Source organism: Arachis stenosperma, chromosome 9 (genome assembly GCF_014773155.1).
Source record: "Arachis stenosperma cultivar V10309 chromosome 9, arast.V10309.gnm1.PFL2, whole genome shotgun sequence".
Lineage (NCBI taxonomy): Eukaryota > Viridiplantae > Streptophyta > Magnoliopsida > Fabales > Fabaceae > Arachis > Arachis stenosperma.
This window is the reverse complement of record NC_080385.1, coordinates 163,940,366-163,967,656: the sequence shown is the minus strand read 5'-3', so window position 1 is coordinate 163,967,656 and position 27,291 is coordinate 163,940,366. Positions and strand designations below refer to the sequence as shown.

Sequence of the window (27,291 nt, the reverse complement as noted above, 5' to 3'; positions counted from 1 at the left end):
TTAATTACTACGCGTTTTGGTGAACTTAATAACCATTTCTGAATGATAGAATCTAACTTGAACAACAAAGTTTTCTGTACTTGTTTGGTAATGCCACATGACATGAGCCAGAGGCATGCAGAGTGCATCTTATCTTTTTTTTTTTTTAAGTAAATGCTTTCATTCAAATATTATTGTGCGGTGTTAATTAGTTGTCAAATTTAATTTAAAACAGATCATCAAACTCTTCAATTTGATTTTCTATTTTGGATGTTGTCACTGTTTTTCCAAAGGAATAAAAACTTTAAATTTCCACACATAATAGTTATGTAAATAACGAAGTTAAAAGCACATAGTAAAATCATATAGTATTAAAAAGGATCGACAAAAGTTACCGTCACCTTTATTATAATTATTGAAAAGAAAAAAAAATATAATAATGTTAACCTTTTTTTTTTATAAGAGGCTATTTATTCAGTTAGTAAAACAAATGAAAAAAAAAAGTATATTCATTGTTATTTTATTTTAATGACCGTGAATGAAATGAGAGGAGCAAAAGAAACAAACTTTTTTACTAAATCTATGATGTGCAAGCTTCCAAAATAAGACTTTGGGTGGACTAATGTTAAGTGTAAACATCCAAGGAAAGTGAACCATGTATGACAAGTTGGGCCAAAGTAATTATTAAGAAGCCATTTTTATTTTTATTTTTTTTCTTTTTCTTTTCTGAATGTGCCGTGCTTTTTCGTTCTCATGCGAGAAAAATAGCACAATTATTAAAATAATGCAAAATTTCTAAAAAAAATAAAATATAGCCAGAAAATGTAGCCACGAATATACTTGCCAGAGTGGAGAAATAGGAGATATGAATTACCTTATATGTGACAAATCCAATTTAATTTAGATGCAGTAAAAATTTATATACAATTATTTTCGTATGAAATTGATAATTAAAAATTATTAAATTATTTAATAATTTTTAAATATTAATTTCACATAAAAATAATCGTGAAATTTCACTTATGCGGTAAATCTAGCTACAGAAACCTAAGATACATATCATATATTAACCTCATAATTCAACAATCTTGTAATCATGTTCATCTCCCCTAAATCCCGCAAATACTCATTTAGGTACATCCCATCCTAATTAAATGAGAAATAAAACTCAAAATAATTTTTGACAATTTTTTTAAAAGACAATAAAATTTTTAACAGAAAAAAAATTTAATCTGATTTTTGACAATTATTTCGAAAGGACAACAAAATTTTTGTACCAAAAAAAATTAATTTTTTTTTTGCACAAAAATTAATCAATTCTAATAAAAATATCAAAAATCGAATTTGATATTTTTTTTTGAGGTCTTATTGTCCTTTCAAAATAATTGTCGAAATCGAATGGAATATTCACTCTTAAATGAAATATGCATTCCAGTTTGCTCACATATTCACATCATCACATGTATACATTAGATAATGTATGTATTTATTATCAGGGGAGAAAATAAATTAACCAGAATTATTTTCATTGTTATCTCTTAAAATTTAACATGAGAGCAATTTATTTTTTTTTTCTTAAAAGATAATCGTTAGTTGTTGCTTGACTTGAAGTTACATCAAATTAGTTTTTTTTTTAATTATTTTAACATATACAGTATGTCAGTGTATATATAATAGATTCACTTTTTATATTAAATGTATTTTTAAGAAACTGCAAATAAAAACATCCTCTTATTAATCACTATATAATTTTAAATTAGTGATAAATAATAGTGTTTCCTAAGTCTCCAATTTTGTTTTACTAATAAAAACCAAACATCCTTTAATTTTCATGATTCAACAACAATCATGTACTCTTCTAGTTAGGGGTGTACATGGTACGGCCCAGTTCGAAGATTCGATCCGGCTCTGAACACTTTAGAGCTTAATTTGGTGTGATTTCATCGGGTCTAAGATCGGGTAAGGGTCTCAAAAATAGACCCGGTCATTATTTCGGATCAGGTTCGGGCCATGACTCGAGTCATCCGAAGTCGGTCCGGTGGCCCGGTTATCATACACAATTAATATTTTGTGTTATTAGTGATGGATGATGGCTATTCTTATGTGAAATTTAAGTATTGTAAACCTTAATATTTTGTGTTATTAGTTATTATAAGACTATAAGTTAATGTTTTATATTTAAAATGCATAAGATTTTATACTAATGCATAATGTTGTGTTATTTGTATTGATTTAAATATTTGGTGTTATTATACAATATTAGTATTGATTATGATTATGCTTTAACTTTAGAGAAGAGTCGGTTCTTGTTTTTCTAAGTGAATTTTACCATGTCAAATAATAGTTGGAGTCTTGAAAATTTGGATATTTTCACATGTTAGCTTATAAGAAAGTATCAAGATAATGTAATGTTAATGGCCCAATTTTCACCCAATTTTTACCCGGTATAATCGTGGTCCAAAAGTGTATAGGTTTCATCGGGTTTACGAGAATTCGGATCTAATAAATTAGCCTGTTATATATTTCAAATCGAATCTGAATTACATCAAACCCAATTTTACCTGTCTCATGCACACTTCTATTTCCAGTACACACACAATTATAAATCCGGCCCCCTCTTCCTATAATCTAATTTCTTCCTCTCTTTTTTGGGTCAATAAATCATTGATTACTAATCAAGACTGTCAATAAAGCTAATTAAGAGAATGAATGGCAGCAACACAATTTCCAGTGAAGATTAGGAATGGCAATTTGAGCCAATCCCATCTGTCTCACCCACAATATAGTAGGTTTTTCAACCGCTAATTTGAGTTTAGGGTGTGTGTACGAATAATATCTAATGATAATTGTTTAGGTATAGAGCGAATATAGGTATTGGTTGACGTGTCCAATACTTATCTTATACCCGTTCCAAACATTCAGAGAAATAAAGGTTTGAGATAAATTATTAGATTTAATAAAATTAGTTTGATAAATTTATACTTTTTTAAAATTTTTAGAATTTGTAATGTTATGCCTTCAGTTATATTTAAAATTTATATAATCTTTTTAGTGTTTTGTATTTTTTAAATTATAAATTATATTTTATATTATAAAAAGATAAAATGTATCATATTTTAGACAGAACAAGAGGATATAGATTTGTTATTTGTAAGATGTCCGAAAGAATAAATATAGGACAGTAAATAAAATACTTGCGAATGATAGAACAGATAATAAGACAAATAATTAATATTTAAAGATGAGTGTGAATATTAAAATAACAGTCACATCTTATTCTATTGTCATCTCTAATTTAAAAAGATGACAAATTATATTTAGATAATTTTGTTATATAAAAATTATACTAAACTAATTGTGTGAATTCATAAATAAATTTGTCAATATTCTAAAATTTATAAATAAAAATAATAATTTATTATTTTTTTAAAGACATTTCCTCCTTTAAAATGTGAAAATTCATAAGGATCCACACAAACTAAAGATGGACATGATATATTGATATGTTTAGTGACAATTTCCTCCAAGCAGAAGAAAAAAATAGACAAGCCTTTTCTTTTTCAGCTAGCCATTAGATTTATATAAGAAACAAATCCAAATATTTTTTTTTTGTCGTGAATCCAAAGATTAAAAATCACCATTTTATGGGTACCGACCTTTTTTCCCAAAGGATCCAATATTTTGTTTTTTTGTGTGTCGATAAAGGACCAAACTATAATTTCCTTTCTTGGGCTTCAGCCTATAGGCCTATATGTCTCTTACATCATGGGCTTAATTCAATTTGGGCTTGGTCCTTTTCTTTCGCAACATATAAGAATATACAAGTCAATTTATACTCTAATTTAACCAAGTTAGATTTGTCTAGTAATTAACTCGCTAGTCCTTCTAAACAAGTATTGGAAATTCAAATCTTACCTTGTATATACAGCAATCAATTGATGCTAATTTTTATTTTTAAGTTTTTTTCCTTTGGTTTTAGATGTAAAAAACAAATAGTAAATGTGTGGGCTTATAATTATGGTGGATGCTACGGTAAAGTTGCCAATTTCAACTTTTTGTAAAGACATTTTCCATCTTGTGGTTGTTATTGATTTAAAAGTGTATCATTAAAAGTGTTGCTTAAAGAGAAAGTGTTACCCTTAATCGTTAACTTGGCTCTGATACCAATTTTTGTAATTTTTGTAAAAAATTGATACAAAATTTCTATTAACTCTTCGAATAAGTTTATAATTTGTATAGATTCAATAATTTGCAACTTCATAATCTAGAGTATTTAATAATTTCTCTTGTATTTGTTAAATGATTATCTATTACTAGTTCACAATTTCTTTTATTTTTACACTTTCTCTTGTTTATCTTTATTTATTTTAGAATTTCTGCAAACTCTATCATTGATTCATCACTATTTTCCAGAGATTCTATTAATTTTTCTAGCTCTTTCTTCAACTTCCTTTTTTAACTTGTTATAGATTATTTTTAGAGTTTTAAATGTTCTTTGATTTATTTCAGAAAACTACAAATAATTCAAACGATTTTCTCTTTCAAAAAGCTATTGTTTCTTATCTTGATAAGTTACATATATTTCTTCCTTATTTATTGTCATAATTTAGTATTTAGAATTTCATTTAATTTTTTGACCTTTTTTGTTAATTTTTTTATTTCAGAGTTTTCTTCTTTAATTTTTAATTTAGATAAACTTAAAGGACTATTGATTTTAGATTCTCTTATTTGAAAATTTGATGAAACCAATCTTTTTGATGGTTCTTTTAATAATAGAACTGGGTTTTCAATAGCTTTATATTTTGGTATTTCTGTTTTTACAATTTTCTGAAATAATTTATCAACATAAATTCTTTCTCTATTTTTAAATATTATACTATGATGACTATTCGTTAAAGCATAATTTATTGCATATGTAATTGAAAATGGTTCATCATCTTGTTCCATTAAACTTTTTCTATGAAATTTATAAGCTAAACTTATAGATCTACCAAGATTTTCGGTTGATAGAGGTATGGCATATCCAAGATGGGCATCAAATTTAACATTTCTATTTGCCAAATTCCCATGAACAATTCCAATTATTTGATCTATTGGGTCATCAGTAATTCTTTTATTACAGATTGCTAAACTTATTGGTGAATTAATTCCTTTCATATATGTAGATTTACTTAAAACTTGTATAGTACTAATATGAATCCATCCAATTTTAGATCTCTTCTATTGATCCTTAATTTTTTCAATCTGTTTACTTAATTCTTCATCATTTACAGAGGCTATTTCAAGTTCTCCATTAGCATATTTTATTTTTACAGGGGCTTCAAGTTGAATTTTTCCATAGTATATTATATTTTTTCTATTAAAAACTTCTTTTAAAAGATTTTGTTTATTAAAATTTTCATTTGATTTGAGATTTAGTTCTGTCTTTAGAATAGCCTGTTTTTCATTATCTAATAAAACAGTTAATCTATAATAATCAAATTCTTCCGTTAATTCTAAGCTTTCTAAATAATTCATAATTAAGAGATTAGGATAAAGGCGTACCTTTCTGGAGAAAAACTTCCTTTATTTAGTATATTTTACATAAGATGTTTTTATCTCCAGAGGGGAGATTATAGATATTAACTCCAGAGGAGAGTTTAAAACTATTTTTTCCTAAGAGAATTCTTTTGTCAGACTACAGAATCGCCTCGGCAGCTTCCTCTTTGCTCTCCTAGCATGAGTACTCTTAACCTTCTGCTTTCTGTTTTCTGATGCTTCTTCAATTGCCTAAGCACTCTATTTATAATAGTTGGGTCTGATGGACAATTCTCATCCTTACCCTTCTTATGACGTCATTGCTTACGTCACTGTTTTATTATCTTGCACCAGCTACATTGTTGGTGCTCTATGACCTAAGCGCTTACGTCATTTATACAATAATGTTGAGGGATGCTTCAGATGCACTGTCCTCTTCTTTTATCATGTGGGTGGATGTACTGTCATCTTCTTTTATCATGTGGGTGGATTCCATTTTATTATTGCTTTCTTCAGATATTTTTGAGGCACATAGCTGGCACTTGTGGTCTTCTCTGTCTTTTATCAAATAGCAGAGATTCCTTTTTATCCCTTCATCAGGGAGTTTTTCTAAGAGTCCGGATAGATTATAGAATGCAGATTCAAATTCCACCAAGAGTCTCATCTCTCTTTCTTCAATTTTATTTCTTTTATTGGACACAAGCAGAGTATTTCTGCTTTTATAATTAATTCTTGTATGAGATTCCCTCGTTATTTTTTGAGTTCTTTCAAAAATCCTTGCTAATGTGCTGGCTAGTCTTCCTTCATGACTGTAGATTGCTAAATCTTGAATTTGATCAATTGGTTGAAAGTTTTCTGGAAAGACGGATATAAATATTACTTGGTGTGCTGGAACTAAGCACTCTTCTTCTTCATTAAAAATAGGTTGACTATTTGTAAATTTTAGGGATATATCCCTTGGATTTACATTGTCAATCATATTTTTAAATCTCTTTACTGCATCAACGAATCCTGCAGGAAACTCACTAATAATTTTTAGATCATTAAAAATTAAAATTGTATCAATTAATCCATACTGAAAAAATTGATAAATGTCAGATGGGGAAGCCTCTAGAAAAATAACCAGCTTTATTAGCTGTTCTTTGGCAATAGGATAGTATCCCAAACTTGCCCTTTTTTCTTCAGTCCAATTTAGGACTATATTAAGGGTTTCTTTGAGATTTGATCTACAGACCCTTTTCTTTTCTTTGATTTTAGCTCTTATAGGAATGTTTCTCATTATTCCTATTCTCTGGGCTTGAATCGGAGCTTTATCTGCTCTTTTTAGGGTTTGTTCTGGATGAAGAGCTTCATATTCCCTGAAGGATTCTTTTGCCTCTTCTAGTGTTGAAAATCCTTCTTTATGAACTATCTTTGATTGATGTGTAAATGGTGCTGCTTTTTCCCAGGCATCATATACTCCTTTCATGGGGCCATTATAAATCACATAATATTTATTGTCTTGTGTGGATTTTTTAATAATTTCAGTAATTGTTTTATTTTCTGAAATTTTTTCTTCACCTGGTTTGTCCACCATGCTTAGCTGGCTGAACTCTGATGGTTTTGCTTGTTGTGTTGATTCCATTGCTTGAATGGCTTTCTTGAGGGATTGGATCTGTGCCCTTATTTGCAGACAATGCTTGCATTCTTCGAATTCTTGCTGATATTTTTGAATTTCTTGATTTAATGCGTTGTAGACGAACTCCATTCTCTTGTCAATGTATCTGCAATAATATTTTTGTCACCCTTAATATATTCAATTTTTATTGGATAGTGTAACAAAAATAATTGCAGTCTTACCAATCGCCCATGATTATAATCAACTTTTAAATTGTATCGAATGAAACCTGTTAGGTAACTTGAGTCTATCCTTAATGTAAATTCTTTGGGTAATAAATCAATTTTCCATTTTTTAAGAGATTTAGTTGCTGCTAGAGTTTCCTTTTCATGAGTTGTATATCTCTGTTCTGTTGGAGTAAAAGTCCTTGAAATATACCTGCAAAGTAATTCCTTTGGGGAATATTTAGAATCTAGTGATTCTTTTTCTTATTCTAAACTTTTTATAGCTTTCTTAGCTTTTAGACATCCTGACCAGGTTATGTCTGAAGCATCTGTTTCTACTATTAAGTAGTCATTTTCTACTGGAATATAGAGTTCTGGAAGTTTTTCACATAATTTTTTGATCCTTTGAATTTGCATACTATCTTTTTCTTCCCATTTCCATTCTTTTTTAGTACTTATTTTTGGAAATAAGTTTTTTGTGTATTCTGTTATATTCTTTAAAAATTCTTGATCAGAAATATAATTTATACACCCTAAAAATCTTTGTAATTATTTTCTATCCTCTATTTTATTAGGAAATAAATTTACCTTTTCTAAAATATTTGGTTGAAGTTTTAGCTTTCTCTGAGTGGATAAAATTAACCCAAGAAACTCTATTTCTTGTCTTGCAATTTTTGCTTTCTTTTTGCTTTCTTTTTGCTTTCTTTTAGATTTTCTTCCATAAATCTTTGATAGATACCTGAGGCTTGTTTTAATCCGAATGGTAAAACATTCCATTCATAGAGCAACACACTTGTTGATTCTTTTGTTGGGCAAGTAAAAGCAGTTAATTTCTTTGTTTCTTCATCTAAACGAAGTTGCCAATATCCTGATTTTGCATCAAGAGATGAAAACCAAGTTGCTCCCTTGATTTTTTCTAAAATAGAATATTTTCTAGGAAGTTTATGAGCATCACCAACAGTTGCTTCATTCATTTTCTTATAATTTATTACCATTTTTCATTTTTCTCTTTTAATTTCATTATTGTTCTCGACGTAAAAGGCTGGAGCCGCATGAGCACTTTTACTTAATCTTATAATTCCTTTCTCTAAAAGATCTTTGCATTCTAATGAGAACTCTTCTCTATCTCTTGCGGAATAAGAAATTTTATTTGGAACATTTATTTCTTTTATAGGATCTTTTAATTTAATGCTTATTAATTCCTTATTTGTATTTTTAACATCTAAAGGATTTTCAACGCAAACTTCATCCAAAAGTTCTTCTATCTTTATTTCAAGATTATTTTTTTGGATATTTATCTGAAAATATAAATTCAAATAGCATATTTCTAATATAGAAAATATTTTAAATTTTAAAATCTTATCTATAGTAGTAGTTGGTATCTTTATACATTTTGATTTTTGATTTATTGAAGAATCGTGTGGAGCTTTTAAAACTATATATGTTAATTCTTGAATGAAAGGATGATATAGTTTTAAGAAGTTATTTCCTATGATGAAATCCATCCCAGAATCTATCATATATATGGATGGAACAATAAACCTATAATTTTGAATAAATATTTCAACCATTTCTGCTTTTTGGTCAATTTTATGTATTGATTTGTCAGCTATTCTAACTCTTAATGGTTTCTTTAATTTTTTTTCAATCAAGTTTTATATTTGTATTAGCAAAGCATTGTGTTGCTCCAGTATCTATGAAAGCATTTATAAACTTTTCTGTTATTTTTATAGTAATAAATGTGGCATTATTGCTCAGTCTCTGAGTCTGTTTCTGAGACATATTTAAAAATATAGTTTAAGTTATCATATGATTCTTCTAATGGTTCCATAAAACAAGACTTAGCAATTTCTAATTGTTTGGTAAGGTCTTTTTTATCTTTCTTTTTTGGACATTCATTTGCATAGTGTCCTTTTTCTTGGCAATACCAACACTTGCAGTTTTCTTTTTTATTTGGGCAGTAGTTATTTTTTTGTTTTTTATTATTATTTCTTTTTTTAAAATACCTCTTTTTTCTCCAGTTTGGATAGTATTTTATTTTTCTAAAAATTGATATTTTCTTTTTCTTTGAAAATTTTTATTAAGACCATATTTTTTAGGTATTTCTTCATTATCCTGACAGCAAATTCTAATTATGTTTTCAAATCTTTTTTGAGTTGCTTCTTGCATACAACGTTCTTTTATTTCCTCTCTTATTGCAGAAGTTGCTCCGCCAAAATTATTTTCAATTGTTCCTCTATTTATTTCTCTTATAAATCTTCCCATTATAAATTCATTAGCAGGGTATGGAGGTTTTGTTATATACATACTAAGATAATGGTTTTTATCTTCTTCTTTTAGTTTATAATAATGTATTCTGTATTCACATATGTAAGATTCCACATTGCATAAATCATATATTTGAATATTAGCTAGATGGTTTTTTGCTTCTTGATATTCTTTGTTATAGACTTCTTGTCTATGATCTATAATATTTTTTCCAAAAAATTCTTTATACAGAATCATCATTATATGTAATATCTTATCGTAAACTGTTGTTTTTGTCGCTAATTCTTCTATTATTTGGTTTTCTATTGATGTCATATAATCTCTTACAGTTCCTTTAGTATGAAACCCTATATAATTCCAGATATCTCCTCCAGATAATTCACTAAGTTTTGGATTAGTAAAGGCTTCTAATAAGAAGGAATTCAACCAATTCTCGAAAAAAAAATTTCATTCTTTTTACAGTCTAAATCAAGCATTCTTTTCCCTTCAGTTTTCTGGATTTTAGGAACGTATTTTGATTGTATTTTTGTATACTTTGAATTTTTATTTATAAATCCTTTTTTAAAAGCATAATTTTCAAAACATGTTTCCCATTTAAATTGAGATTGATTATCCTTAGATGTTCCATCTTCATTTTTTACTTGTATTGGAACTGCTGATTTTTCATCACTTGAATAATCTAGGATGTATTCTTCATTTTCTATATTTTCAGAATTTATTAATTCTTCTTCTATTTGAAATTCTTGTTCCATAATATTATTTTCTTGAGCCATTTTTAATTGTTTAAAAAGCATTGTAACTTCTTCTAATTTTTCATCAATGTTCATAATTTTAATGGTGGTTTTACTTTTAGTTTTGTTATGTTGTCTATATTTTGAATTTTTTCTTCTTTGGGATTTTCTTTCTGAAAATATTTATTTAATATTTGTTTAATTTCGTTTATTTTAGGTTGCTCTTTTTTCTTATTTCTTTGAAATTTTATGGATACTAATATTTCTTCAAGCATATCTACTATAGAATTTAATTGTGGGTTGAAAGTATGATAGAGATGTGGGGAGTCATTTCCATAGTAGCAGTTTTTAGAAATTCCATGTAAAATATAAGTTTTCTCAGGTTTTTGAAGTCCTTCAATAAAATTTATAGTAAAATAAAGATTTTGGAAAAAATTATTTTGTATTGATTTTAAGAATTCAGTGTCATTACAATTAATATTAGTTAAAATCATTAGTTTTTGATCTATTAATTTTGATAATTTAATTATTTTTTCTCTTAAATTTTTTAATTTACTTTTTTTCATTAAGTGATACTTTTCTTGTAAAGGACTACAATTTGAAGTGTTATATAGTTAAAAGTGTGATTTTAAGATATGTGATTTAAATTTTGCCACGTAAACATCTTTAAAAAAAGTTATTTTTAACAACTTTATGTGAGTGGTGCCCGTATAATTATTATGATTTTATACTCTAGCTACACCCTTGTTGCAGACACAAGGATTATGATTGGGCAAATGCACATGCTAAGCCAAGTAAACCATACCCAATGTATAAAAAATTAATTGATTGACCCAATAATTATTTACTCAATATAGTTCATTGTTATCTCTAGCAATGTATGTTTGAAAAAGACTTGTGTCTGCACGGCACCGGATCGAATATATGAACAAAGAATCGTCGAAGCGAGAATCAATGAGGTCTTTCTAAATTAAAGTAAGCCAATCGTGATTTTAAAATATTTCTTGAATTCACATTTTTTCAATCTAGTTTTGGTAGATCTAATTCTTTTTTTTTTTGGGTGACTTTTGGTAGATCTAATTCATCTATAATTTACTGATACTCGAGATTTCAATACAAGTTGCTGCACATATTCTTTTTTGTTTCACAAGTTGATGTATATTTAGAGTAGCCAATTTCAGGAATATAATATAATTTACCATTGAAAATTTCATCTTCTATTGTCGGCAGTCTGTACGATATTCCTGCTACCTAATAACAACTTAAACGTTGACTTTTGTTTAATTTATTTTTAAAATAAAATAAAAACACATTATAACATAAAACAAGCTCAAAAAAATCTAATCTATTATAAAAATACGTATTTAAAAAATTTAAAATATAAATAAAAATACATGAATAATTGTATTTAATATATCTTTTGAGTTTTTTATTTTTATTTTTACGTGAATTTTATATAAATATTTTTTTATTTGTCTTATAATAACATTATTACAAGAATTAAATTCTAAATCTTTTAGTTATAAAAAAATTGAATATTGTATTATAAAATTATTCATCTAAAAAACTTAATTTAATAAATAGAGACATATAAATAGTTATTCTTATGACTTTTAATTTATACGACTAGAACTCATCAAACAACCAACAATGTTTATGAAAAAAGTTAAAAACACCCTCATCTGATAATAAGACATAAGTCGAGGGTTTGGGATTTTTTTTTAACATCTTTTCCCCAAGGGTTATTAGTTATGCACTTATTTGATGAGTTCTATTTTTACAAATATCATTCTGAAAAAAAAAAAAATCTAGAACAATGCAAAAGAATTGTTCACAATATTCAATATGATACGCGGCTTTTGCTGAATTTGGAATATAAACACAGTTCTCTTCCTATTCCTGTGATCAAACGGACTAATCAACTAAATCAAGGTTCATGCATATTGCAATATAATTATTTTTCATTTCTTTCTTAAGGATCGAAGACGAAAATGGTGTCATATCCAACTTAGCAATTAATTAATTTTATGCATATGTTATTTTAAGTTCAAAATTTTATATTCAACTCCATCTCTTTTTTTTTGTTTTTCAAAGAATACCTCTAAATTAAAAACAATAATTTTCAACTTTATAGTTATCTTTGCTTAAAAGACTTTTTTTTTTTGAAAAGCAAAAATTGAGGGAAAGAGTGAATCATAGATTAGTCATCACCTACTCCAGTATATTATAGGCAAAATATTGACTGTGCCACGTGAAAGATTTCTCTACATGCACAAGCGTCTGTTATCTATAATATATTATATATTAACGTAAAGTATATTTTTTATTTTTATAATTTGTTAAAATTTTTAAAATATTTTTAAATTTTATTTTATTTTAATTTCGTACTAAAATTTTTTTAATTTACATTAAATATATTTTTAGTCATAATTTTTTAATTTTATAATTAATTCAGTAATAATTTTATAAAAATAATTTTTAATATAAATAATTAAATAAAACATAATTATTATATATTATTATAGAATTATAAAATTTTTGAGACAAAATAAAAAGATTAAGATAAAATTAAAATAAAATAAAATTTAAAATATTTTTAAAAGTTTTTAATAAATTTTAAAGATAAAAAATATATTTTAGCCTGTATATTATAAACTTAAAACTACTATAAGAGTATAAACTAAAATGTGATTATATATTTATATTACAGTTCAACACTGACGACAGGTCCTTTGAGCTGGCTCCGAAAGCTCAACCCTTCTTTAATTAATTAATTATTCTAAGAGATGCTTTCCCACTTCAAATTATAAACTAATCAAACCGTTTATATATTTCTTTTATTAATTAAAAATTTTTACAAAAAAAAATTTATAATATAATATTAAAGTTTTTATGATAAAAAATTTTAAAGTTCGATATTTGTTATTGTAAAATAAATAAAAATATTTATATAAAAAAATTTACATAAATAAAAACAAAAAATTTTTGTATAAAAAAATATATTAAAAATATAAATATTTATATATATTTATTTATCAGTTTAAATTCGTGAAAAAAAAAATATTACGAGACAATGCATTTCCCATATCATTTCTTCGTTTTTCAATTGAACCAATGATATTCATATGAAATTAACACGAACTTAACTGATCCGTTCGTTCATATTCAACGAAAATTCCATAAATATGATAAGGATAATCTAATAAGGAATTGCTTTTATTTTTCCTTTTTAACTTATATCAAAACATTGGTAAAAAAATGTACAACCATCCGGTCATTATTTTTAGGTGAAAATTCATGTGCAGTCGATTTTACGTAAAGTTGATAATTAAGAGTTGTCAAATAATTTGACTGATGTGACTAAATTTTCATCTAACAACTCTCAACTATCAACTTCACGTAAAATCGACTGCACATAAATTTTCACCTTATTTTTATGGATTCAGTACAATCATCATCTCATCAAATAGAAATCATATAAATAGCTATAAGTATTAACTAATTAACTAAATAAATATTTTTATGTTGACAGAATGGCAGTAAATATGAAAAATAATCCTATGTCAGCTTAAAACAGTGTATTAAAAAATAAAAAATAAAAAAGATTTTGTAGCGAAATCAAAATATAACATAAGGAATGTGCTTAGGCCTTAGGGAGATATTTTAGGAAAGAAGGTGAGATTTGAATGTGAAATATATCGAATCTAGACATATAAGACATCACTATAGATCGAATTGTAGACTTTTTTTTGTGATGATTGCCTTTAAATCGTGACGGTGAATTATAAAAAACTATACTTATAATTAATCAATTATTTATGTACGTCTATATATATATATATATATATATATATATTGAATTATAAAATTATACTTATATATATTATGAAACGAAAATCATTATTCTTAATTAATGTTAGATAAAAGGATAGAAATTCTTGTTTCAAAATATTACTTATTAGATATATATAGGAGCTGTTTATATAAATAGCTTCTATATATGTCTAATATTATTGATCGATAAACCAAAAACGTATAGATCATCAAAAAAGAAAAAAAACCGTAAAAATAGAGAAATTTATATAGATAGATAAAATTATTTTTATATAAAAAGTTAAAATTCAAGTGATATAAAATTAACATATTATATATTTTCTATTTTAAAATTACATGCATCATTTTTAAAAATTAAATTTAAATAAGAAATGAATTTACAATTAAATATTATAAACAGGATAAATATTTTAAATGTTAAAAAATGTAAATCAGACAAATATTATGAAGCAGATTGATTGATGAAGTAATAAAAATAAAAATTATTGGAGATATATTTATTAAAAAATTGTTAATTGCACATAAGTAGAGAAAAGAAAGATTAGGATCATGGAGGCGACAACGTGCCCAAGTTGATGTATTGCTCCGGGTTTTCAGTCAACATTCAAATGGTTGTTAGTATTATTTTTGGGTCAAAATCAAGGCATAAAACAAAATAAAATAATGATGTATAATCACTTATTATAATAGATCTAGACATAGGTACAATAATTTAATAATGTGTTAGATGTAGTTTATCTAACAATTTAATTGTTTGGAATAAATAATTTTATAATATAAAATTAGAATTTTTTATTACCAAAGGTAATAACACATTTTTTAATTTTTAGTATTTAATTTAATAGAAATTTTGATATATATCATATAAATGTGAGTGTAAATAATATTATATTGATAATATATTAATTTTTTATTTAAATTATAATACTAAACAATAATTCTTATTAAAAAAATTAGAAATTTTTTGTAGATCATTATATAATGCGATGGCAATTTAAATCCACGACGTGTATAATAATATTTAGGGATAAGTACTATTTTAATTTTAAAAATTTAGAATAAAAAATAGTCTTTAATTTTTTTTTTCAATACTAAAGTCAATAATATATGAGATAGTAAAGAGTTTTTGTGTGTGTTTACTTGTCACTTGTGTAAAGAGTTTTTTTGTGTGAGAAAGAGGGGGGAGGGAGGGGAACACTAAGTGGGATAGAACTAGGAATTTTCAAAAAATAGATCTTAGGATTTGAAATTGAGAAGAGTACCAACGATTAGAAAATATTTTTTTTTTTTTTTGTCAACAATCTGCCGAATGATATTTTAAAGAAGAAATTATTTCACTTATTCTATTGGATAGGACGAATCAATGACATCTATCTGACTCGAAAGATGAAAAATGAAATTGTGTACATATTTGCGTTTATACGATATATGACAAAAGGGGGAGCGATGAAGACCATAACTGAAATGCATCATGGCAAGCAAGATTTCCTTCGATAAAACTGAGCGTGAAAACAGTTTCTAATTGATTCCATATCGTTATCGAATTTGGTCTAAGATTTGAAAACAAGTAAATGCATTATTCGTTAACGAAGAAGGAAAAAAATTCATTTTCAAATTTTTATCATTGGCTAAGTTTTAAATCTCAACCAAGTATCAAGCGACATATTCAGTAGTCGATTCTCCAACTTTTCCAGCAAATTTTGTGATTATCTTTGGATTTTTTATCCCTCTTGGCACTTTAGTCATTTTAACAACTTGGGGGAATGCAGACACAAAGTGGGATCGATTCATAAAACCAACATTCAGATCGACTTGATTAAGAACTTTTTTCACAATTTTGGTGACTTGATAACGTTCACCACCATGATTAGGACGTAATCTGGCTAGAAATTCATCAGCATTTTGGACCATGGGGAACTATATGAGAATTTTCTCTATTAAAAACATTGTTTTCATTTTGAAATATATTTTCCAATCCTTTATTATTTTTCCTGGCATTATGTCTTTCACCTTCCTCATAATCTACAATTCGAGCAATACGTTCGACTTGTCTACCAAAACGTTCGAATTTCGATTAGTGATCAACCATCATCGGATTTAGAATTGTGGTCATTTGTTGAGTCAATAAATTGACTAATTCATGATGACTTTCCTCTACTTGTTGTCGATATACTGTCACTGAATTAGCAACATTCGAAGTAGAGCCCACAATATAGTCACCAGAATACTCGGAATGTTGTTGTGTGTTTTGAGAATTATTCTCTCCATTTATACTTTCAAATCGAATAGGAGGAACAAAACAACTCACTGGTGGGGTATAACTAGGAGGAAGACTATAAGGAGGCCAACCGGTGATTAATAGAGGCTGGAAGGTAGCAAAGTGCCACGTAGACGAGTATTACGTCCAACATTTTCAGTTTGAATAGTTGTAACTGCTATGCTTTCACTCGCAATTGCACCTTTCGAACGTGAAGTCACGTCCACTTGTTGCACAATTACTGGTTTAATTTGACATTTTATCAGCCATGTGAATGATTTTTCCACTTTGGAATCGCATACACCAAACGACATGAAAAGAGTAATTTGACACACTTCAATTTGTAGAAATTGTCCCATCGGGCGTGCCAATTTGTTTTGTCGATTTTTAGCAAATCGATGGTGATTTGATATCTAGTAGTCTGAGAGCGAAACCTACTCCTCTTTGCAGGTACCAATTTTCTAAAAGTATATCAAAGTGTCTTCGATTAGACGGATATTGGGATAAAAAATAAATTGAAATTTGTAAATAGATAGAAGAAACGAAGAAATAGAGTTTTGAAGAAAGAAAATATGCTGAAATTGAAAAGTGATGCGTTGAAATTAAAAGAAAGCAATAAATTGCCTTCGACTGAGTCAAATGGCTTTGGCATAAAAATTAAAAGTGCAGAAATGTAAATTAAACATTGAAAGTAAAGAATACTTAAACTTGCTTGAAAAATAAAATTTATAAGAAGATAAATTGAAAGAGTAAAATCATGAAAGGAACCCTACAGAAAAATAACTCGATCGTAGACTCAAGAATTCTCTAAGAATGTGAGTGTGCTTGAGTGTTTTCTGAGTTAAAGTTTCAACCCTTATTCTCTAAAACTTCATAGTATTTATAATCTACTTTTAGTAACTGACAATTAATTACAATTAATTACAAAATCACAGCCTTGAATGCATACTCCTTGGTAACCATTCCCGCCTTTTGACTATAAACGTTACCCATGATTTTCTCGCATGATGAAAGCCTTTAACTTCTCCACTACCATAACTGCTCGATCCACTTATTCGAATATCTTATTCGATTACTTGTCTCGAATATCTTGTTTGATTAGGCCTATTCGATTTAATAAAGTAAATGTAATCGAATCCGCGTCGATTACCTCCAACCCATGCTTGCATGTGTATCTTTTCGAAAACTGCCTATGTCTTTGACCTCTTTATTACTTCGAACCAATTTACCTTTATCGAAAATATTCTTCAATCAACAGCCATGGTTTTTGGATATATAATCCAAGTGGAGAGTGGGGTTACGGGAACAGCCGTCTGATGGAAAACCACTTTCACGTTCGGTTCAGAGAGCATGCAGACTGATTCTCTTTTCTTACGTGAATTAGATACTACTTCTTTCTTTAGAAAAAGTTTTTTCTTCTCTGATTCAACTCAAGCACGAACCGCTACCTCTTCTTCTCCGACTTAAAAGAAAGGAGAGGGAATGAGAACGGAAACACCCAGTGCTGACCACACTGAGAGACACGAAAGCGCAGGTTGTTTTGCCAATGATGGATTTCGCGCCATTCCATCGAAAACTTATAAGAAGGGAATGAAGGAAAAACCTTCTTCCATAGAAGAGGCTAATCGAGATCCGTAGAGGCATAAGGCGCTACGCCGACTGGCTTCATTCAAGTTTGTGCTGGCTGTTAAGCTCCACTATCTCAACCTTCATTACCATCCTCGTTGGATAGCTTTCGTATGGGGATTGTTCGTTGATCCATCCCCACGGTTGGTTCATTTCACTGGTATGCCCCATTTCTCATGGTCGGGCTCTATGCAAGGCTGAGTGGATGAATAAATACCAGGAACGAAGTGCTCGACTGAAAAGAAGGGAAGATTGCTTGTGAAAGGTTCGGAGACTCCCTTACCCCACTTTTTCCACCCTCTGACTCTAGCCCAAGCGTTGCTTACTTGTTAAAGTAAGGAAAAAGAGCTAAAATGAGAAGCTTTCTGAAGAGTGAGACTCAGTTTCGCGACAAGAGTACAACTTCTTTCCTGCTTCCCGGCTGGCCTATCTTTTCTTTCTTTTTGCCAGGAGGTTCAGCCTGCACCATATCCTTATTATCCCTTCCTTCTTCGCTGATCATTTCAGAGTAAAGAAAATCATACAATTGAAAGATGAGAGAGAGCTAAAAAGGAGGAGTCCAGAAAGTCTATTAGAATCCCTCGGGAACAAATCAGACTTCACAATCACTTAGGCGCTTATAGGCTTAGCAAGGACAAAGCAACTAAAGCCTTAGGGAAAGAAAAGAGATCTGTTATTGTCTCGATGTGATACAGCCTTTTCCATTTTAGTTGGGAAAGAACGGCGAAGTCCATCCGAACCGTCCAATGAAGAATAAGAGGAGAGCAAGCCCTCCTCGGCAGGGAAGGAAAGCCTTCCAGTGAAAGCAATAAACAATAAAAAAACCGGTGCCAATTTTTATATTATATTCGGAGACAATGCCATATAAGACAACTCAGGTAAGCAATTCTAAAGGCCGATGTGAGATATGGACACCTTGAGGACAACTGCCCTGAGAAGAAAGGCGAGTTGCCGCCGGAGACTGCCCAACCTCAAGCTGCCGGGAATATCGCACTCTATTAGGACAATTGATAAGGGATCTTACGAAAAGGGCTATCAAACGGCCACCAACTGGGTTTAAAAACCCAGTCGATGCCACCCCCTTTCTTATTATTAGTAAGATAGGTTGCCCCTTTCCCCTCTCTCTAAGAAGAAGGTAAGCATCCCTCACTGCCGATCGCTTTCAGTCCCTCTCCATGGGTAAATCGGGGTAGACCAGCACTGTTAAAAGTTGTCACAATGTTTTTTAGCCACGTATCTGTTTGTACCACGTGTCGCAGCAGTATTCGTTCACGTGTCATCTATTATGTCACCATTATAAATACACCAAATTAGTCCCTCATTTTGTATGAAGTGACTCATCTTAGTCCCTGAAATTGAATGTCATGCATCAAACTAGTCTCTTCACTAGTTTTTTCTCCTTTTTTTTTCTATAAATTCAAAAATTTCAATATCTTTGAATCCATTAATTTCAATTCTATTTTTTCACATGTTATTTAAATATAAGTGCTTTTATAAAATAATTTTTTTCTTGCGGGCATCCCTAACCGCCGTTTTGGAGTTGACGTGAAGACGTTTCAAGCACTCCCACTACAATCTTCGATCTCTTTCGTCTAGACTAAAGAGGTCAGAGATAGTAGTGAGAGTGCTTGAAGTGCCTTCAGTCTAGTCTATTTACACACAACGGAAACGTGTATTTTATAAAAATCCAAAAAAATGTGTATTTTAATTTTTGATTTCTTGTTAAAAATACATGTTTTTTGATGAAAAATGTGTTTACTCAATCATATAATTTTTTTTATAATAACATATTTATATATTACAAAATTTATTAATCTAAAATTATCATAGAAAAAACATTATATAATTAAAACTAAAATTTTTAAATTTTTTATAAAAACACTTGTATTTAAACGATACGTAAAAAAGTAGAATTGAAATCAGTGCATCTAAGATATTGAAAAATTTAAAATTTTAAAAAAATGAGAAAAAACTGATGAAGGAACTAGTTTGGTGCATGGCATTCAATTTCAAAGAGTAAAATGAGTCATTTAATGCAAAGTGAATGACTAATTTGATGCATCTACAATGATGACATAATGGATGACACGTAGAAGAATACTGTTGCGACACGTGGCACAAACAGACACGTGGCCAAATAGCATTGTGACATGTGGCACAACCATCTATATCAGCATGCCACGTGTCACTATTCAACACATCATCATAACATTACATACGGCCAAATCATGAAGTGACACGTGTCACTAACAACCCACGTCATCAAGCCATGTCATTATGTCGTTAATAAAAAATGGGTTAGGGACTAACATGGTGCATTTTTGTCAATCTTAAAAACATAATTGGTGCAATTAAAATCTCAGAGACGATTTTTATGTGATGCCAATCTCAGAGACCATTTTAATATTTAACTCGTTAAATTATTCTCTATAAAAATACATTATTACTTCTAAGTACTTCTTCATTAATACTATCATCTAAAATTAAAAAAAAATTATAAATAATAATAATAATCAAACAAAATTTAAAGCGGCCATTATTTACCAACAACAAAAATTAGTTAACAATTTAGAAAAAACACAAACACCCAATAATTAAAAGGACAAGAATAAAAAGAAGAATGACCACACTGTATTATATATTCTTCGTATCTAAAAACAGTACCATAAAAAATTTCATCTAAGCTAAATGGCTTATCCAAAACAAAAAAAAAAAGGCCTTTAAATTAGAGGAGAATTTGTACCACAAGGATTAACACAATGAACAATTAAATAAACAAACCACCAAGAACAATTAAAATTAAAGTTATACAGTAATAACACCAACAATTAAATCACAATAATACAATAAAAAAATTATATAACAGCAACAAATTTTTTTAAAGATTAACAAAGATCATCAAGATTTCATACTTTTAGCACAAATTTTTTTTAGCTAAAATTAACAAAATTTTCAAAACCAAAATTAATAGTACAAACTCAAAATCAAATAACTTGATTCTTTATCAAGAAACAGAATTAATTAACCAAAAACAAATAAAAATGAGCATAAGTCAGTATCAAATTATCATCAAGCAGTAAACCAATAACATAATTAATTAACTAAGAACAAACATGAACAAGCCAATAACAATATTATAGACGTACATCAACCAATCATCTCATAATACAGTCAACATAGATATAATGATAGAGAAATATTAACAACAACAAAGTTCGAATTAAGAATATTATAATCAAATCAATCAACTAATAGAACCAGAGCACATTAGAATCAATATTCAAAATTAGCCACAATTCTAAACTACAATAATGACTAGCTAATGATAACAATAATTGAAAAAAAAGGTGAAAAATAAAAAATTGACTAACCAATTAAAACAATAATTAGTTAATTACAATTAAAAAAAAAAACTTCTAGAGAGAGAGCAGAGTAGCAGACAAAGTATAGAGGGGGACAAAGAGTAAGACGAAAAGGCTGACGCAGCTAAAGGGCTTGAGTGCGGTAGAATAGAACCGTCACGGCGGGATAGTGGCTATGCGATGGAGGAATTAGGCGAAACTTATTGCAATGGCGATGATAGATTCGAAGTTCAAACGGTGGCGAAAATGACCGTAGTACAAAAGGTAGCTTCTAGCAGTTACGACGGCGACAATAACAAGACGGTAGCTTAACGGAAGTGAGGGAGGAGCTCGAAATGAGAGGTAGAAGTGAAAGGAAAGAGAAAGAAAAGTGTGAGTAAGTGAGAGAGAAAGACAAATAGCTAAGATTTTTTGAACAAACAGCATAATTTAAAGCTAAAATTTAAAAACCAATTAAGTATCGATTCGGTTGATTAACTAATTTTTGATCGATTTGATAGTCCAATTACAATTTTTTAATTCAACAGTTATAATTTTTGACCAATGTATCTTTTTATTTGTTTTCGATTTGACTGGTGTGACCAATCGATTCGAACCAATTGTTAGACCCTTAATTCATACCATAAACCAACATATTATTTGCTTGAGATCTATTAATTTTTACGAATTCTGATATTAGAGAGACGAAAATATCAATAATATAGATTGATTAAATGTATTTTTTTGAGATTGTTTATGTATATATGCATCTTTTGTATTAACTATAATATTGTATTTTATTTATCTCCTTCAACACATATATTTCTATGTAGAGGAGATCCCCGGGGTGGGGGAGGTGACACTTGATAAGGAAATTATATATGTTATTTGCTAGTTTGATAGGAGACAGAGAGACTAGAAAAATCGACTCAGCAGTCTCCTGTTCACGACGCACAATATATCCAGCAATTTCCGGACTGCAGTGTTTAATTTTAATATTATTGGAATTAATAAAAACAATTATGAATCATATTATTGTCCTTTTCTTTAGTGAATAAATAAAAATAAAAGGTGGTGTTTGCACGCATTTCTAGCTAGCTATCTATAGCTACCGAATTCTAAATCAATAATTAACCTTGGAAAACACTTACGGGTTGCATTGCATTATTGCTCTAGAAGTAAAAACAATTAAAAGTTAATATTACCAAGTTGATTATTAGCAATGAAGTACGGATATTTGGTTGAGTTGCTGTATTTACGTATCGGATATATTTTAGACATGACATTTATTGATACTCGTCTGATACGTGTGTCTATCGTGTTCAATTCTATTTTAATAAAAGATAAAATTTTTTTGAACACGTCTGAACACACCTAAATATTATTACGTGTCAGTGTGTCCAGTCTTATTCTTACCATATATTTTAAAAATAAATTTAGATATAATATATTATTAATTGCTAAAATAAAAAATATTTTAAATACTTTATATAATTAAAATAAAATATTAAAAATAATTTAAAAATTTAATTTATATTTTAATATCAATAAAATATTAAAATATAATTATAATTTATTTAAAAAATACTTTATATTTTATATGTATGCGTGTTCCTATATCATATAAGATTTTAAAATTTGCGTATCAACGTGTCCCATATCGTATCGTGTCCGGTGTGTGTGAGTGTCATTTATCATAGATTATTAGTTATAGCGAAAATGGTAGAGAAAGAAGGCTATAAAATGAGGGAGGGAGTAGCATTGTAAGAGCATAACCCAGAAGGAAAAGAAAAAATGGGGTCTCTTGTAGTGTCTTCTCTTACTCTAGCAATAGCCATAATCCTTTTCACTTTGCCATGTGAAATCTCAGCTAATAAATACTCATATCCCTCACCACCACCACCCAAACATGCACCTTACCACTACCCATCTCCACCACCACCACACTCACCACCGCCTCCTTACCATTACTCATCTCCACCACCACCAGTTCACAAACCCTACCCTCACCCCCACCCAGTTTACCACTCTCCTCCACCACCACCAGTTCACAAGCCCTACCCTCACCCTTACCCAGTGCACCACTCTCCACCACCACACAAGAAGCACTACAAGTACCCGTCTCCGCCACCACCGGTGCACAAGTATCCTCACCACCACCCTCATCACCCGGTGTACCACTCTCCACCACCACCAGTCCACCACTACGTTCCCCACCCAGTTTACCACTCTCCTCCGCCACCACACAAGAAGCCTTACAAGTACCCGTCTCCTCCTCCTCCAGTTCATTCTCCACCTCCACCACACTACTACTACAAATCTCCCCCTCCACCTCACCACTACTAGATACAGTGCTCATTAAATGGTAATAATAAAGTTTTTCATGCACCACCTAAATTTAGATGAAAATTCAGATGAAGTCTTACATGAAGTTGATATCTAAGAGTCGTTAGATAAAAATTTAATCAAATCAGTTAAATCATCTAATGATTTTCAGATATCAACTTCACATAAAATTAACTGCACCTGTGTTTTCATTCTAAATTTATTATAAAGTTTTTTATTTTTCATGATTAACATTTAGTCAACCTGTCATCAATAACTATATATATTTTTTTGTAAAAATTTAAATGAAGTTGATTTCACATAAAGTTAATACTTGAAAATTAGACGTAAAATCAATTTCACCTGAGTCACCATATTTTTTTTATTTTTCTCTTTTGACAAAAGAAAGAAAATATACTTAATTAGTTGGTTTTCTTATATTGACTACAAAATTTCTCGGTACATCAACGACTATATTATCGTACGTGGTTACGATAACTATTTAATTTTTAGCAATTTTTGAAAGATATTATTAAATAATATTTTTTATTATTTAAGAATATTTTTAATTTAAAAAAATAAAAAATATCGTTAAAATATAAAAAAAATAATTTTAATTTTAATAATATTTTATAATATTATTAAAATTAAATAGTCAATATAATCGTTACTATAATTTTAAACACCATAAACTCTATATATATATAGAAACATGTTATTTTAACAACCAAAGATAGTACTATGACTACTATCATGATCGAACATGCACTCAAAAATCCACATCTTTGTATATTTTTTTTTTGCAGGATCTAATAATATGCGGAAAGAGTGTGAAAGAAAGAAGGAGGTGAAAGTAGGTGGCGGAGCACTTTTCCAATGCATAGAGAAGAATAAGAGAGAAACTATTACTTTTGCATTGTCTCATAATTTCGTTAAAGTGTTATTTGACTATTATATTTTGTTGAGAAGCGCGTTTTAAATTTTAATTTATTGTGATCTACTTGTTTGTATTAGACAGTTGTAAGGCACTGCACCCCTCAATACTTCGGTTTCTAATAACTATTCCCTCTTTCGTGGCGGGAATAAGTTTCGTCACTTATATTGTATTCCATCTGTAAGGTTTTCGTATTTAAATAATCATAAATTTTTTTATAGTAACGCAAGTGTGATGGATAAAATCTCGATGTTATTAACATAATAACATTATCGTTATCACGCGTTTCAATACCCTAGACTGCATGTAAAAAAGCTGTAGACAAATAGTATTACAGCACATAACTCGAAGTTGATTAAAAAAGTTATATATAGTAGTCCAAAGTTATCGATATCGATATCTATATATACAACACTGCAAGTTGATTATTTATTAATTAAATTAAATTAAATCAGTGTTATCAGACCTGTGCTCGTTCACCAAAATTATAATGAGAGCACCAGCATATAAGTACGTTCCCAGAATAAAGTTTTCAAATTTTCTTTTAGGCATATTGGGTAGCAGTTGCGAAATTTCATAGGAAGAGATATATTGAATAAAAAGTAAAAACAAAATATAATTCAAGAGTTATTTTTTAAGTTATTATTTAAATTTAATTTTATATAAATTAAAAATTAAAAATATACTTTTAAGATTTTAATATTTTAATATGTATTCGAAAATACTGTATAAAATTAAAATGATCAATAATCGTATTTGAAGTAAATTTTGAAATAATTAATTTTTAACTTAATATTATTCAGTAAGTTATTTAATTAATAAGTTGCTCAATAATTTTAAATATTACTCATTATTGAATTTAAAATAAGAGAACTAAAAGTAATTAGGTCTCTGTACAATTAAGTCAATTATTATCAAGAGAAACCTAATTTAAAAAAAAATTAGTACAGAAATTCAATTAAAAAAATATAAAAACCTAATAAAAATTTTGCGAAACTATTCAGATAGTAATTAAACCTTTTTTATTTTGTTAAAGATAGATAATTTTTTTTTTATTCATCGAATAAAATTGACCCAAAATCACCTTAAGACAGTGGAAGAATAGGAGATTCCATCGAACCAAATTATAAACAACCAAAAAGAAAAAAAAAAAAAGAAACTTTAGAGAATTTGCATTTCCATTCCCAAGACGAATTTGCATCCATCTCAGCCTTCAACAAATTTAAGAATCTGAAATATTTACTTCTATAGACCTTAAACATTAGAGAATTTGTCCTTGACAATAATTTCCATTCCTATTTACCCAATATTGCTAAGTTAAAAACTTTTAGATCTTTAAACTTGAACCTCCCTGATTCATAGGTCTACAAATTAAACAATACTCCATTTCGCTCAATGTAATTTTCTTTCTGATCCTTATTGTCCCTATCAAAACTACATAATCATTTTATAAATTACATCAAGTAAAGTTTTTGATAATGTAAAGTAGCTAAGAGTGGAGATAGGGATAGCTGATGCTGATGTCTTAATAAGAATTTTTCTGCCACTAACCGATAATAAGGACCTTTCTCTATTGCTGTAATTTCTTAGTCATCTTATCTTTTAATTACATAATTAAAAGTAACTTTTTAATATTTATAAACTACAGAAGAGAGACCTAAATATTTGTCTTGATTGTCCTCATGTGAAATTTGTAATAATAAGATTGCTAATTGATTTTTCATTCCTTTGGAAGTATTATCGTTGAAAAACATAGATGATTTGTCTAAATTGACCACTTATCTACTAATTTGACAATAAATATTAAGAGTATTAAGTAAGTTCAGACAGTCCTCTCGCGAAATTCTACTAAACAGTATATAGTCATCTGCAAAGAATAGATGATTAATCTTAGGACATTTTTGGTTTAATTTCAAACCTTCAATTTCATATTTTTGTTCTTCTTTGTGGAGCAGATGAGATAACTCTTCTGCGCAGAAAAAAAATGTTTCTTTATCGAAATTCTCTACCTGATTTGAAGAAACTATGAGGTTGACCTTCTACAGTAATATAGTACAAAACAGTCGTCACACTCTCTTTCAACCAATCCATTCACCTTTTATAAAAATTCATACTCTTCATTATCGTTCAAACAAAACTTTACTCTACTCTATCACATATCTTACTCATGTCCAGTTTAAGAGTTATCTCATAATTATCATATTTCTTATTCTTTAAATGATGTATAAACTCAATAATTGTATTATAATAAGAATTTAAGCACAAATTTATATATATAATTGCAACTAATTAACATTTTTTTTAATAACTTTTAGTTAAAAATGCTCAACTCACTTTTTTTCTAAGATATAATATATTCATTCCTTATGAAAGAGTTTAATACATTAAGTGACTTCACCTCACTTATTCATTAGCTTTTTGTAAATAGTATTATTTATTCAAGAATAAAGTATTATTTTTATTTTTAAGATTTAAGGTAAGTTTTAAAGTTGTCCATAATTTTTAAATTGTTTTATTTAAGTCCCTAATATTTTAAAATTGACTCAATGTTGTCCTGCCGTTAGAAATCTATTAACAGAATTGACATTGGAGTAAAATTGAAATGATTTTAAAATGTTATGAATTTAAATAGGACGAAAACGTTAGGGACAAAAATGA

At 28.4% G+C, this 27,291-nt stretch overlaps 1 protein-coding gene across 1 annotated transcript; it reads left to right on the top strand.

The window, feature by feature from the left end:
• The first annotated feature begins 23,149 nt into the window (after positions 1-23,149).
• Positions 23,150-24,857, top strand: LOC130951150 (extensin-3-like). The gene is made up of 2 exons (XM_057879777.1): positions 23,150-23,739; positions 24,506-24,857. The coding sequence occupies exon 1, from the start codon at positions 23,169-23,171 to the stop codon at positions 23,718-23,720; it is 552 nt and encodes a 183-aa protein (XP_057735760.1). The 5' UTR covers positions 23,150-23,168; the 3' UTR covers positions 23,721-23,739; positions 24,506-24,857.
• The last annotated feature ends 2,434 nt before the right edge of the window (positions 24,858-27,291 follow it).